This window comes from Saccoglossus kowalevskii, chromosome 13 (genome assembly GCF_978046115.1).
Source record: "Saccoglossus kowalevskii chromosome 13, keSacKowa6.1, whole genome shotgun sequence".
NCBI classification, from domain to species: Eukaryota; Metazoa; Hemichordata; class Enteropneusta; family Harrimaniidae; genus Saccoglossus; species Saccoglossus kowalevskii.
In genome coordinates this window covers 20817600-20833778 of record NC_140653.1, presented here as the reverse complement: position 1 = coordinate 20833778, position 16179 = coordinate 20817600, and the positions used below count along the sequence as shown (strand labels likewise).

The 16179-nt window shown below is 34.4% G+C and overlaps 1 protein-coding gene across 1 annotated transcript in view; it reads left to right on the top strand.

Moving 5' to 3' along the window:
- Positions 1–286: 286 nt before the first annotated feature.
- The window catches only part of LOC102810404 (proprotein convertase subtilisin/kexin type 5-like), a 79824-nt gene continuing 63931 nt past the window's right edge, over positions 287–16179 (top strand). Inside the window, exons 1-8 of the mRNA XM_085507046.1 lie at positions 287–682; positions 4032–4133; positions 7157–7252; positions 10952–11080; positions 11802–11878; positions 14255–14343; positions 14537–14709; positions 14919–15131. Coding sequence (XP_085363172.1) covers positions 503–682; positions 4032–4133; positions 7157–7252; positions 10952–11080; positions 11802–11878; positions 14255–14343; positions 14537–14709; positions 14919–15131 — 1059 coding nt within the window. The 5' untranslated portion in view covers positions 287–502. The remainder of the gene's footprint in view (positions 683–4031; positions 4134–7156; positions 7253–10951; positions 11081–11801; positions 11879–14254; positions 14344–14536; positions 14710–14918; positions 15132–16179) is intronic.

The window sequence follows — 16179 nt, the reverse complement described above, 5'->3', positions numbered from 1 at the left end:
ACATATATAAATTTGGTTGTTCAGGATTACTTCAAAGTTGAGTTTGTGTTGTTTTCTCGAATTTTCACCGGCTCGACCGGCGTTCCACAGCAGCGCGCACAGAGCCCATAGAAATGCATGTACAGTGGTGCGCGTCGTAGCAACGTGGAACGTCTGGTGACGTAGCTCCGCCCCCGAGGTAGTTGTTCGTCATTGAGCGCCGTGTAAATAAATAGTAGCAGAGAAGTGCGCCCCAAGTGTTCATAAATGTTATTCCCCCTGGCCCTCAGAGGTCAAGACTCTGTAACTTATGCTTTTGTCAGAATTTACCATACACTATCCTTGAAGGAATTCATACTTTTACTTGCGGCGGTCTCAGCTTTTACCGAGATTATTCTACAGTTATGACTAGGAGATAACAGCAATACTTTTCCGGGTCGACCCAAGTGAATTGTAGCGTCGTTGCTGACTTCCAAACTTTGTTACTTGCCGTGATTTTTAAAGGAAACTTTTCAGCACACGAATGTCGACGATGTGGCAAGATCTCAAGCTGCCCTTTGCGACCACCGCATTTTTAATTACGTTTTCATTTGTTTTTGGTAAAGACACAATTTACACCAACCACTATGCTGTTCATGTTGAAGGCGGGCATCGTGAAGCAGACCTTTTAGCTGAAAAATATGGATACATCAACTCGGGACAGGTAGGAATCGTTAAAGTTTGGACCGGGATGGTCACTTCCTGTGAGCAAAGAGGGGTCCTGTTGACGTGTCTAACGAGCAATACATTTCCTTGTGAAAAGGTTCCTACTCGGGTTTCATTTTATGGGTAGCATTTAGGGATGAAAGACAGTTATTAAAAGTCGTCAACGGTGCCATCCGCGGTTCCCCTTTTTTGGGATTGTGTGGAGATTTTGCTGATTATTCGATCGCGTCTTAGTATTTAATGACGATCACTCCTAATTTGCATAATACAGAAAGTGACCATTGTATGGTAAATAGTGTGGATGCTGTTGACGTTTTAACATATAATTATGCAATAAGTATTTAATGATTTTTATGGTAAACCATAGTTCTATGTTTTGATTTTTTGCTGTTGAGTCATAATATATGACGTATATTTTCAATTATAAGATTTCCTCAAGGGATGGTGGCACTGAATTTTGTTATGACACATCAAAACAATAGATGACACATAGTGGTGAACCCTTCAGAACAGGAAATATTTTTTTTTATAATTTATGGTTAAATTAATAACTGACAAGCGTACTGTCTTTGCTATGCTCTTTTTGAGAATAAATAACCTAGTATTATTTAAACTGACCAAAGATTGTTTTTTTGGACTAAATAAATATATTTCACTGCTAAAATCATTTGCAATTAGCATTTTGCCGCCACAAATGTTTTCAACTACATGGATTCCATTAGAGGTTCTTTGAACTAAAGGTTAAAGGTCATAAGACCATGAATCTTCCATACTGGGACTTTGACCATATGAACAACGCCATTGTAATTATTATATCAAGAGTTTAATCATTTTCACAATAATTTTTTCACCATGTAGTTTAAATAAGATTTACAATAATTAATAATCTAATAACTATATTGAAAATCATTTAAAATAAGTACATCACACTGAATCTGTTTTTACATGGAACTATAAACCCCAGGAAGAACAACCACTTCGTTTCCTTTGAACTATGATAGTTTCCGTGATGTCTAATGTTTATTTTGACTGTTTATTTCGTCGCATTAAAAAATAAGCCGATTTACGCAAATGAACGTTTATCTCCGACTATCGGTCATTTTCGGAGTTAATCGGGCGACTTCGGGAGATCACGTGATCGAGTTGTTTCGGTTATAGCATAAAAAAACAATGGCCCCAAGACAAAAACACTGATAAATGAGCAACATTCAACGGGGAAAAAAAACACATTGCCACTTCTGGCGATCGAAGGGAAACACGGAATAAGTCGGGATATCTCGACAACAAACAGCATACCAAACCCCATGTTTCGCAACCTTCTTTTTTCGAGGGTTGAAAAAAACAAGAAGTAATCAAAAACAACATTGAAAATTATGAAAACTCGCTAAAACTCCGACCCGTTGCATGATTTCCGGTACACTGAAGGTCACACTGCAGACCGACTTGTTTGCGCATGCGTAGTGAACGGAATATTTTACTGCGCAGATATGAAATTTGTTTTCAAGTTTTCCGTTTCCAGCAAAGCAGTTGATATGGGCGTATCAGCGGCAACTAACATGGAGTATGACTAATGTTGTGGAAACAAAAGCGAAAGCACTGTAAGATAAACTAAGACAAAGGTTTTTTTAATCCTCTTAGTTTCGTTGTTCTTCCTGGGGTTTATACTTCCATGGTTTTTAGAATTAACTCTTTGAATGTCTGTCAACTTTTGGAACTTATTCACAAAATCGAAGCCTAATTTTGTTCATAATTCTTTTTTAAAGAATATTGATCAAATCTTCTGGGCAATAGGAAATTATGTGCAGTTAGTCCAAAATGTGTGAAATTTTGGCAGAAGAATGCTAGCACTTAAAAAATAACAGCTGTCCAAATAATTACCTCATTATCCCTAAAGCAAAGAATAATGGGGAGGGGGGCACCCATTTGAAAACTGGGGGGTCCACGAAAATATTATCCATGAACCAACTTCCTCCACCATTCATTTATTTCATAATGGGAGCATGTTCATTATAAAGGAGCTACTACTAATTTTAGAACAAAGCTGTTGATAATCCTAAGACAAACAAAGGCAATAGGTAAAACAAAGGGATGAGGTTGGCTGGCTAAGCTGCATAGATTGAACCACACCTGTGACATTTAAACTTGTATCAAAATTGATGCTATCCATAATACTATTTAATATTTAATATTGAAAATTTATCATATTGCACTAAGGCAGTGTTTTAAAATCATCTAATTAATTCATGTCCAACTGCTTAAGTTAAACCATGGAGGCTTTGTTTTTGATCTTGACATTTTGTTTTTACCCATCACAAAGCTGCCTAATTTTTCTGTATATACCTAACACTGAAGGTGCAATTTGAAATAATAAATGAATGAATTAATTACAGTGACAGAACAGATCACAGATTAAACAGACAATTTAATACGTACAATCTTGGGTCCTAATTTGTACAATTGTTTGTAGGATTCTATGAATTGATTGCTGTCACCTTGTAAATGAATGTTGTTGATGTTACTCGGTAGTCGACTAATAATGACTTCCATCTTGGCAGAATAACGCCATCCACTGCAAATTCCCACTGGTCATAAAAGCAGTAAAAATCAATCATGCATGGCCACTTGACTGTCTTAATTAATCTACTCAACAGATAGGTAAAAAGAAATTAAATTCATTATTCACTAATAATAGTATTAGATTATTATATTAAAGTAGATTACTGGATACTGGTAAACCTATGGTAATAATTGTTGAATGATTTCTTGCTGTCATTTTCAATTTATTATACCCTCAGCTTCTTGAAAATATACAGTAGGGAACAGTATAATGGCGCTTGCCAATGTCACGTCATGTAACTGAAAGCCTTTTCTTCAACTTAAGTAAAACGAATCAATCATTCAGCCTCGACATGGATTTCCGCTTATAACTTTGATTGTTCCATCCTGCATTTACTTGTTGGTATAAATTGTAGTAGTTTAAATTTTAATTTAATCCAGATTTGAGTTGCTAGAAATTATATTTATTGAAAAAGGCAATTTGTTGGTGTGTTGTGTATAATAGTGTTGGCGTGTAGCCTAGACTTTCTTATACTAGTACCACACATGTAGAAATGTGAGCATTGCTACATAGCACGTACATACCAGGAGGTGATATAAAACAGTCTATCTTGCATACAACCCAATGTCGAAGTGTGTTGTTTACATGGCGATGCTTCCCTGGGACCCAATATTGTTCACGTATCTTTGCAGCTGTAGTAAACAAAGTAGACTAGACAGTAATATTTACTAATTCATAATCCAATCATCAATTTTCAAACAGTTCTGGTATTTTTTATTTCTCTTTACAGATTGGTTCCTTAGACGATCATTATTTATTTCAACATCCAAAAATTAGCAAGAGATCTGCTATACCAAGTGATGGTCACCATTCACTTCTAACAGAGCCTAAGGTGAGTACTGTAGAACCATTTATTTTAACTGACATTTAATTTCACTATTGGATGTTTTGAGCATGTTCACTATGTTTTAATTTCACAAATTTGACAAGAAAACAAAGAGGTTTATTGTTATTTTGCATGTTCACGTAGATTTAATTTAGCGAATTTCACTCATCAGCGAAAAATAGCGAAATTAAAACCTAGAGTAGTGAATGCATTTACACTAACAGTATTTCAACTTTGAATCTATACTAAATGTGAAGATATATACAGAGATCCAATATACATTCTCTTTGAGTACCATAATTTTTCCCTCCAGATTTCTAAAAAAAAAATTTAATTTTGGACCACAGGAACATAATCTCCTAATCATGGCTGCCTGTCCTGATCAGAATTTTTTTTAAAAATATTGAAAACACTGCACTTTTAATTTGTGAATGGTGACAAAAGTTGACTTTGGTGCTCATAGGGTTAATGATATGCAAATTACCTAATTAATATGCACATACGGTATATAGAACTATTTTGTGAATAATGACGAAAGTTGACTTTAGTGCTCAAAGGGTTAATGATATGCAAATTACCTAATTAATATGCACATGCCTGCGTTCATAGTTGTTCATTCCTTCAAAGATTTATGGAGATTGAAACCAAGTTGAAGATTAAATTTTTGCAAACATTATTACTGTAAAATCTGTATTAGAAGCCGCGGTTTCTATTAAAATGGTACAATGCAACCAAGGAAATGCGGCTTCTATTAGAGCATCTACACATATGAGAAATGATGGTTTTTTGGTTCTCAATTATTCAAAAAGAATGGGTGCGACTTCTATTAGGGATGCGGCTTCTAATACAGATTTTACGGTACTGGAAATAAAAAAAAGTTTTTCGAGAATAAATAGAGTATGAACCCTGTATAATTATTGATATGAAAATATTGTTAAAATATTTCAAAAAGTTTCCAGTATAATAATAGCTTTCCCATTGCATACAAGAGGTTTCTCCCACAATGCTTTGCATATATGCCCAGTAACATGCTCAATAGTGCAACATTTAGTTCTCTCCCATAATGCATTGCTTATATGTGCTTATATGGTAAATAGGGCCAAATTTGATTTCAGCTTGAACTGTCTTAAAGCAAATGTCTGGTCTTATGTGTTTATTTCAGTGACTTGGCTCAGGTCTGAAAATGTTTAAAAATTGAAATATATTATTTAACTCAACATGCATGTTGTTTCAATAGGTCAGCCCTGCATGCCTGGGGCTTGACTTCTGCTTTAGTAGTTATTCTACTTGTTACGCAGATAATAGGAGGTTTTACACATTGTTATGTGCAGTAGCAGCAAGACATGTGGGGTTTCTAAAGGGCTGTCAATCATTGCAAGTATAACTGACTCAGGGTAATGTAAGTAAGTAATGTTTGCATAACAATGGAAACCCGAACGTTCCTGGAGTGGGGACTCAAATGCCAGCAGTTTTCTTCATTTTTCACGCTTGAGTTTGAAATTATTCATTATCTAACACTCTTTATGAGCTCTATGATATCAGTGGTTAACATGTTTGGCCATTTTTAGTGTATATTTATAATAATGCAGCAAATCTACAGTGTTTTATTAACCAAGACTGTTTTTCGCGTTTTTCTTGAATTGAAGTTTCGATTGAGTACGACTCATCGGGACCGCCGCCAAATCAAGTGCATTCGGACTAGGACATTCAAACTCGCAGTTATCGTTCAAAAGATAATGATGGTGCGAATATGTCTGGGTTTTTAAAGAAAATGCTTTGTCACAGAATAATAGTCTGTTAAAGGTGCCAAGTATGAAATAATTTGAGGACAAAAAAACAAACCTGCATAGAAATCGGAATAATAGGTCTTTTGATTATCGGAGACGCATTTCAATGGACTTGATTACGGACAAGGCATGACGTAAATTTCACCAGGAAATTCCGCAGTGTGCTCTCGCAATCGAGGACTTAGTCATTTTTACAAGATTCGCCATTTTTGATGTCACATGATAATTATGTAAACAATGACTGTCCAGTTTGTGCGAACTTGTACCTCTATACTTAGTCTTTTGAAATATATAAGCTAAATTACTCTTCTGAACAAGACAACAGACAGAGAATGATTTATTCGAAAACGTCACAAAACCCTTCTCGCTACCTTAAGGGGGATGAGGAATCAGCACCAGTTATGAATGACTTTCTGTGCCTTGGTTTTGATAATCGATGTCCCGTTAATTGAACTATAGCTTCATCCCCACTAATATTTTGCATGTAATTATGTGACATTTGTTGCTGATAATTAAGTTGAATTACACACCTTAAATAATTTTGAGAAAATGATCATCAGTTACTCAAATATCTTATCCATTATTTGTGATGTCATTCTGAAAAGAAAATGAAATATCTGAAAAATGTTTTGTTTAATGAATATGTACTTACCATGATTGTTCTATTACTAACATATACACTAACCTAAATGACAGGTAGAATACTGTAAAATATATTACCGGTATTTTAGCTGCAATTATTTTTTTATGAAAAGATATTTTGGGTGAAGTTTACCTTTCCTATATATTTTCTGGATCATCTTTTCAGTTAAAACAATGAAAATAAACAAGTGAAAATAAAGTACGTCGGTCGATACTGCAGCTGTACTGTCTTTGTGCAGGTATCCTCGTAATAACCTCATAGTACGATTATTGTTCAGGATACTTATTCTGGAAAATATCAGAAGCTACTTGAAAAGATCTGTACCATTGATTCAAAAAGTCTGTCCCTTTCTTTTTTAAAGGGTGGTGGTTATCGCGCTGCACATGTGCGACATTTGTGTTGATAAATATTGATTTTCCCATAATCCAATGTGCTTTTCTAATGGAAATCACAAGTATGAGGTTTGACCTGGGCACAACTCGCACTAATTACCGCTGGTGACACCTTCGCGACGACTACCGCTCTTTAAGTTACCCCTTCCCTTCCTTATTCATTTGTTCATTCATTGCTCATAAGTTTTATTTATTACTTAATACTAGGTACATTGGATAGAACAGCAGAAAGAATTGACTCGAGTTAAAAGAGATAATGACAATAGGTTTACTGATCCCAGATGGGGCAGACAATGGTACTTGGTAAGTCAACTCCTAATTTTTAGCTCCGCTGTCGACTTTGTCGAGCGGAGCTTATCATATGAGTGATTGTCCGTCGTCGTCGTCCGTCGTCGTCGTCCGTCGTCCGTGTCAATGTTTTACTTTTTCGACTTCTTCTTGAAAACTACAAGCCTGAATGCTTTGATACTTGGTGTATATGTACCTTGGGTAGACCTCTCTCAGATTTGTTCATTTCATGATGATATCTTCAATTCTCTAATTTTGGTGAATATTTTTGTCATTTTTAGTAAAAAGTGATATTTTCGACTTCTTGTTGAAAACCGCAAGTGCAATTGCTTTGATATTACATATATAGGTACTACATTTGGACCTCTCTCAGATTTGTTCATTTTGTAATGATATCTTTAATTCTCTAATTTTGGTGAATATTTTTGTCATTTTTGGTAAAAAGTGATATTTTCGACTTCTTGTTGAAAACCGCAAGTCCAATTGCTTTGATATTTACGTATATAGGTACTACATGTCGACCTCTCTCAGATTTGTTCATTTTGTAATGATATCTTCAATTCTCTAATTTTGGTGAATATTTTTGTAATTTTTGGTAAAAAGTGATATTTTCGACCTCTTGTTGAAAACCACAAGTCCAATTGCTTTGATATTACATATATAGGTACTACATGTGGACCTCTCTCAGATTTGTTCATTTTGTAATGATATCTTTAATTCTCTAATTTTGGTGAATATTTTTGTAATTTTTGGTAAAAAGTGATATTTTCGACTTCTTGTTGAAAACCGCAAGTCCAATTGCTTTGATATTACATATATAGGTACTACATGTGGACCTCTCTCAGATTTGTTCATTTTGTAATGATATCTTTAATTCTCTAATTTCGGTGAATATTTTTGTAATTTTTGGTAAAAAGTGATATTTTTAACTTCTTGTTAAAAACCACAAGTCCAATTGCTTTGATATTACATATATAGGTACTACATGTGGACCTCTCTCAGATTTGTTCATTTCATGATGATATCTTTAATTCTCTAATTTTGATAAATATTTTTGTAATTTTTGGTAAAAAGTGATATTTTCGACTTCTTGTTGAAAACCGCAAGTCCAATTGCTTTGATATATTATACATATAGGTACTACATGTGGACCTCTCTCAAATTTGTTCATTTTCTAATGATATCTTCTGTTCTTTAATTGCCATGTGCATTGCTAACAGCGGAGCTATCTCAGCCGACAGGCTGCTTGTTTATATGTACATTCCTTTCATATTTTGGTTGCATTAGACCAATGCACTCTCTTATCCCAGAGTTCTTAGCGTAGGCAGGCTAACACCTCTGCCACACATGACTTTTTACGCTATGATTTGCCACATATTATTCAAGACGTACCCAGTTGGCAAGGAAACTATTACGGTAAATCTTTTTCTTCCCATACTTTTCCCATAACTTCCATCTGTTTTGGTTTCAATTTCGCGTCAGAATACCTTTTAAAGTTCCCACGGACTCCACCATATTTAAATATAGTTCAGGTTTTACCATACCAATGACCTTTGATTTGCATACATGCATAATTAAGCTGTGGCTGAGTTGATTTGAAGAAGCGCTATCTTGTGTGGAGAGTGTTGCTGAACTTCAATTTTGGTGAAGTATATCAACGCCATATTTTCTAATAAAAGATCAACATTTCGACGTTGACCTATAAAAAAAAACAATTCAAGTTCAAAATCAAATCACTCAATTTTTGCAACAGTGTTCGGTTTGATCCATGCCTTTCCTGCATTATGCATCTTGCAGTGAATGGAATATCACCCAGCCTGTATCACCTATTGCCTTGATTAAACTTTTTTTTTTGGATCAATTAAAAAATTATATGCCACATACTTCGTACTATTATTATTATTTTTGGTCCATGTCATAATTACGGTACAGAAAAAATGGAGAAAAAAATGGATCACCTGAAATTTTCTTTTCTAAACATGCATCAGAAACGCCATGGATAAAAATCTAGCAATAACCTAAACTGCAGTACATGTCCTTACTCTGGCTTTTCAGTGATTTTTTGTGACTCAAGTAAATGCCCTTGCAACATGTTTTTTCAATGCCAAAACAGTTATAAATATGTTTGTCGCTATTATAGATATTGTGTGAACAATGTGGATAATAAACACATTATGGAATACTCAGTAGCATTCTTAGTGAATTTCCTGTATAAAGATAGTGTAACCATGCCAACATTTATATTAACTAGACAGTTTCTCAATATATCTCCACTGGAATTCAGATTATATAAACATTGACTCGCAGCGAAGAGAAAATATCCCTGCAAGAAGTCTACTATTATAAATAATCCCTATAACTATTAGTATCTCAAAGCAAATAATTGTAAGGTAGTTTTTTTTGTTTTTTGTTTTATATAACTCAACTTTGTGACATCAATATTGGCATATACATGTAAGTGCTTTAAATACCATAATTTTGACTGCCAAAATTTGATTTATCATTTTGTATATTATCTCTGTATTTTATATTTTTCAATAAAATCTCCATTAATTTTTTCACTAAATGGACATAATTTCCCGAAAGATTTGAAAAAGTATGGAAATAATTTTGCAGGTGAATTATTAAGTTTTATCTGAATAGACAAGTAAAAGTTGACTTCAGCATCAAATAAAGGAATTAATCATTTGAATGCCAGAAGTCCACTTTTACTTGTCTATTCAGATAAAACTTAATATTGTGTTATTTCCTAAGTGTCTTTATTTTATTGTGCACAAATTGATTGTAACAAAAACAGTAGAAGAAATGATGAATTTTACCCGGTAGCTCTAAATCCATTTATGGTAATATATTTGCTCTATAACATCACCAATGATAGCTCTTATCAGCCAAAAATCACATTTGATTTGATATTGAATGATTAGAATATTACTCATTATATTACCGGTACTGTACATTTTTATTTAAACAAAATGTACATGTCTAAGGGAAAAACATGTACATAAGTTTTTTTTTTTTTTTTTTTTTTTGAACCAGCGAAAGTTTATGGAGACATGTACATGTTCCTGTACAATATAAGCTAACAACTAACCAATAACAAAAAAAACATAAAATGGTTCAACAGTCCCTGTTGTTTTAATAGTATACACTAGCACTTTTTTGGCTTGCAAACATAAACCAATGCACATCATTTTTTATGGTACAAAATGACCAACTGGCAGCCATTTTGTTTTTGTGAATTATTTTTTGAACATCTTTTGTCTAATTTCATTCAACATTAGTATAGAGAATCAAGTGTAACTCGATCCTTTCAGGGAAAATGGTGGGTATTTTGTCCCCAAGAATGACAACAAATTGTACATGGTGATGCATGTCAGTTTTTTGACGCCTGATTCAGAGAGGCAGTCACTTGCAGAATGATTTATTGATCATGTTTTGATTGATTGGCTCATTGCTGGTAAAAAGACTAAGTTTGATACAATACGTGATGCTATGTAAGGACTTGGTATAATGATGAAAACAAATCACAAATCCCCAACAATTCATCATTTCTAAAATATACTTTAATTACCTTTTAAATATTTTTACCAAGTGCTTTGACATCAACATGCACCTCAAGTTGCTTTACTTTCACTTGGTAACTTTGTTTTTATTTGCTATGTCTTATATTAAACACATGAAAACAAAAACTTACTTACTTTCATCATTTCACAGAATCGAGATGATGATTTGAACATGAATGTTATAGAGGCATGGGATTTAGGTTATACCGGTAAAAATATTGTGGTGAGCATATTAGACGATGGACTGGAGACAGATCATCCTGATCTAGTTGATAACTATGTAAGTATGACACGACCACTGTGATTGGAGGAAAGCAACCATGTGATGTAGTGACCTTTGACTCAGTAGATTATTACCAAAACATGTTTGTCATAATGTAGTTTTGTAAATTGTTTGTGTCAAAAGGTATCTGTTGTATTTTTCCCATTCATGTTCGATTGTCTTGTCATTTATTATGAAACGTGCAAAATTTGTTAAGAAGGTAAAGAAATATTTAGATAAATAAAATATTGTTGCATGACAACATCAATTAATATGTGGGTATAAAATTACCATTTGGAATTTGAAAATTAATAATATAAATTCTGAAATTCATTAAGGTACAGTCAAACCTGTGTATAGCGACCACCCTCAGGACGTTAAAATGGTTTTTATACGAAGGTTATATTATTTTTAATGGATCGCCAATTCAGACATATATTTATCCAGAGAATAATCAAATGGTACTGGTACACATTACCGTAGTTTGAGTGGATCAAAATCAAATAAGTTTGACTTATTAAAATTGTTTTATAACTAGAATGCTGATTATTATTTTGGTCACTATAGGCACTATAATCTTATATGCAGGTTGCTCATACGTTATGCCTTAGGACTGCATAAAAGTGGTCACTATAGGCAGGAGGTCTTTATATAGCTGTGGTCACTTACAAGTTTGACTGTAGATTTAAAAATAAATAGTGTTTGGCATGAAATCTATATGTACGTTTTCATATTTTAGGATAGAGAAGCAAGTACGGATATCAACGATAATGATTCTGATCCTAAGCCAAGATTCACATATTCCAATGAAAATAAGTAAGTCTAAGATGTAACATAATCCATCCATTACAAATAAGGGTCTGAACTCTCAGAAGAAATATTAAATTTGAGTGGTTGAATAATTAGAGTGAATTTTAGTCAGTGGTAATGTGATTTTAGAATTAAAGGTGTCAATTTTAAATAACAAATGTAAACAAAACAGGGAAAGACTTAAATGTATAAAATGAGATCTTCTCTACAGTCTATCGTGTAATTAATTTCATTTTTTAGCTCCGCTGTCGACTTTGTCGAGCGGAGCTTATCATATGAGTGATTGTTCGTTGTCGTCCGTGTCAATGTTTTACTTTTTCGACTTCTTCTTGAAAACTACAAGCCTGAATGCTTTGATACTTGGTGTATTTGTACCTTGGGTAACCCTCTCTCAGATTTGTTCATTTCATGATCATATCTTCAATTCTCTAATTTTGGTGAATAGTTTTGTCATTTTTGGTAAAAAGTGATATTTTCGACTTCTTGTTAATAACCGCAGGTCCAATTGCTTTGATATTACATATATAAGTACTACATGTAGACCTCTCTCAGATTTGTTCATTTTGTAATGATATCTTTAATTCTCTAATTTTGGTGAATATTTTTGTCATTTTTGGTAAAAAGTGATATTTTTGACTTCTTGTTAAAAAATGCAAGTCCAATTGCTTTGATATTACATATATAAGTACTACCGTAAAAACTTGATTAATTCGCGGTCTCTATTAGTTTGCGCACCCATTTTATTTTCGAACACTAATTTTTAAATGTATCCTTTTAATTCGCGCCGTTCAAAAACATGTTTAAAATTGTATCCTATTTGTGGGCCAGAATAAAGTGGATAACTCAGAATATATTGCATGAAGACATTAAAAATATACATATAATTTTATGTTATCAGTACTTGGTGTCGCCGCAATCGCAGATGATCTCCGTCATCACAGCCTTTCAGTTAGCAAGCAGTTTAGGTTCGGTAAAGATTTGATGTGAAAAAAATCATTCCCTCACGACACTACAGATGTTGGGCAAGATTATTACTTAGTCGATAAATATCCATCGGTCAGCACATCGATTACGAATTTCCGTGATGGAAAGCTTAGTACAGGGCTTTTTCGTCGCTGGTCCACAGGGTTGCATCGACCATGTGCCTGCCATTATTCTATTACGTCATTTAAGTGAACCGCCCTATGGTGCGTAAATTGACATTTTTGATTGGTCGGGCGATTGACCTCGTGTCACATTTTCATTATACCGGATTCAGTAAAAAACAGAGTTAAGCGGTCATGTTCTATAAATCTAACCTTGTACACATAATCTTGTACTGACGTGTTTTTTCTCCAAAAAAGACGTTCTCTTTCATTTAACCCCCAGTTAACTCTTCGCGTTCATGGTATTTGTGAGAGTTGAAAGATTCTTTGAACAAATGAACTATATTGATTTGCGTCAAGCTGGGTGGCCCGAATTTAAATATCAGTGCACGAACTCTGGATGTCATTGCCCAGTGCCGCACGTAATTCAAACGCGTGGTTATTAGAGTTCAGTCGAAATGTACGTGAATAATGCGATCGAAGTCCGCTGCCCAGAATTTATTATATTATAGTAAAATTTTATTTGACGTATGGTATGTTTATGTTTGCGTAATTATTATGAATGCAACACATAAGTCGGTGATATTGAAATATTCACAGACCCAATACCCTGGGTCAGTGCCCTAACAATAGTGTAAAAAAAAATAATTATCATGAAAGCAATACATAACGAAGTACAGAGCCGGTACAATATTGTAAACAAATTTGCGTGATTAGAAAAGCAGTACACTAAGTAAATGACGTTCAAGTTGATATATTCAAGCCAGTACAGAGTTGCATACAAGTTGCGTAATTACAGTACCTTCAGATATAATAACGATTTTACTAGTTTGACGCGGGGCACGAAAAAAAAAAAAGGTTGCTAAGGTAACGTGCCAGTTCAGCTCGTGACTTGGGGTCAAAATTCGGTCAACACACACTTGATGTCAGCATCGCCGCGCAGCAAGTTTCGCAAAAAAGTACTTCAGTTCAATTGTGTCCCAAAATGATGTCGCTGATCACTCAGTTGTCGCAGCGTGTGTTGTGTCATGTCCATGATGCACCCAGTTTCGACTTTGGCTTGCTTTTCCTTCTTAGTGATGCGACCTCTCACCAATGTATTAAAACACTTTTAATTTATACTTTGCATGATTATATTTGGTCAACGCGAAACATTATTTTTTCTAAACATTTTCTGAGACCATTTTTATCAACGCAGGGTTATTTTTCCCGACAAGATGGGCTTCGTAATATCTGCCATAACATCGCTCGAGAGGCTGCTTGTCTTTAACTTTTTGCCTTTTGCTTGATTTTGAAGGCATGGTACTCGATGTGCTGGTGAAGTTGCTATGAAAGCTAACAATGATGTATGCGGTGTGGGGGTTGCGTATGATTCAAAGATTGGAGGTAATCTTTTCTCTTTCAAGAAATGTTTTGTATATATACTTGTAGGACACTTTAACTGTGCTTTCCTGTTAAGCCAATTTTCATGTCTAAAATTGTTCAAAGCAAATTAAACGAATATTACTATACTTGTATATACTAAGAGCAGTCTCTGTTTTACCAATCCACAACTGTGTTGTAATGTTATTTTACTCAGGTATTCGTATGTTGGACGGAGTAGTAACTGATGCCGTGGAAGCTGCATCACTCAGCTTCAACAAGCAACACATTGATATTTATAGTGCAAGTTGGGGTCCAGACGATGATGGAAGAACTGTCGATGGACCAGGAAACTTAGCTAAAAAGGCATTCAAGGATGGTGTGACAGAGGTATCATTCTGTGATTCATCGTACCAAGCTGTGAACTAACTGATTGTTAACAGTTTTTTAAAACATTGACTTCCACTGTGATTGTTACTAATGATTTGACGAGCTCATTCTTTTTAATTGGCTCACACAATTATAATTTTCCCAATTTTCTTCTCATGTGCAATGATTAAATCAATATCATCAAAATGATGCCTTCTTTTTTTCTGTAGGGGCGTGGCGGCAAAGGTAATATCTTTGTGTGGGCATCAGGAAATGGTGGTCACAATTCTGATAATTGTAACTGTGATGGATACCAGGACTCTATCTATACTATGAGTATTAGCAGTGTTGATGAGTTTGGAAATATACCGTGGTATTTGGAGCAATGCTCGTCTACATTAGCTACCACCTATAGCAGTGGTGAACAAGGAGGGAGTCAAATCGTAAGTAATTCCACCAATGAAAAACAATATGATGTGTAGATATTCACATTCTGTATTTGCTCTATCAGTAATGTATGCGCTTATGTAAATTAAAGATGTGTATCTATGGTCAAAATAAGTCATATTTAAATGATTCAGTATACAGCAAATCTACTTTTTAGTCCCCGTTTCAGGCGCAGCGTAATTTCTTATTTCCGGTTTCCGTCTGTGATGTTTCCTTTACATCTCTAACATTTTCTCAGAAATTCTGCACCAGATATCGATGAAACTTGGCAGGTCTCTGTTGAATATGCACATAATTTTTTTTTTCCAGATCTGAAAATCCTACGTGGGTCTTTTTCTTGATTTTCATCCAAAATTACCTCTCCCAACAACACTGACTGTGACAGAACAACTGAGCATGTTCAGAATAAATGATTAGCTTAGATTGTAATGCTAGGTCATGACCTTGATCTGAATCAGTGACAGAAATGGACCACAGTCTGGATCTGGGTCACAAAGTTGAAGATCAGTGAAAACACTTAGCAGTTACTCTTTATAAATCTTGGCCAGGCACGTTGACACAGTGGTCTAAATATAGGTTCAGTTGTCAGGATACAAATAGACATCAAAATGACTGCGATGTGCGCCTAAGCAATAACTGAAATACAAAATATAACCCAAACAAGAAAATTGGGCGACACATAGGAAAGAAAATAGCAATAACCAGACGTTTCAGGTCAGAATCATTTATCAATGACAGCAAAAATGTGAGAGTCTGATGCCCTCTAAAAACTGCTCAACTAAATCAAGGGACCAATCGAAAATAGAGAGCCTGAAAGTTAGCATAAGGGAAAAGCATTGAAATCAAAAGTGATCCCAGTTGGAGTTAATGTGCCTAATTTAAATATCACACGTTGTTTTGTGATGTGGCGAGTATATTTATTACCATTAATCTGAATGAGGGGGAGAACAAAAATGCCTGGCAACAGAATATTGTAACTTTTTGTTATTAACCGTACGTATTATTATAACATGAGTATTTTATAATTATTTGGTTTATATGTGC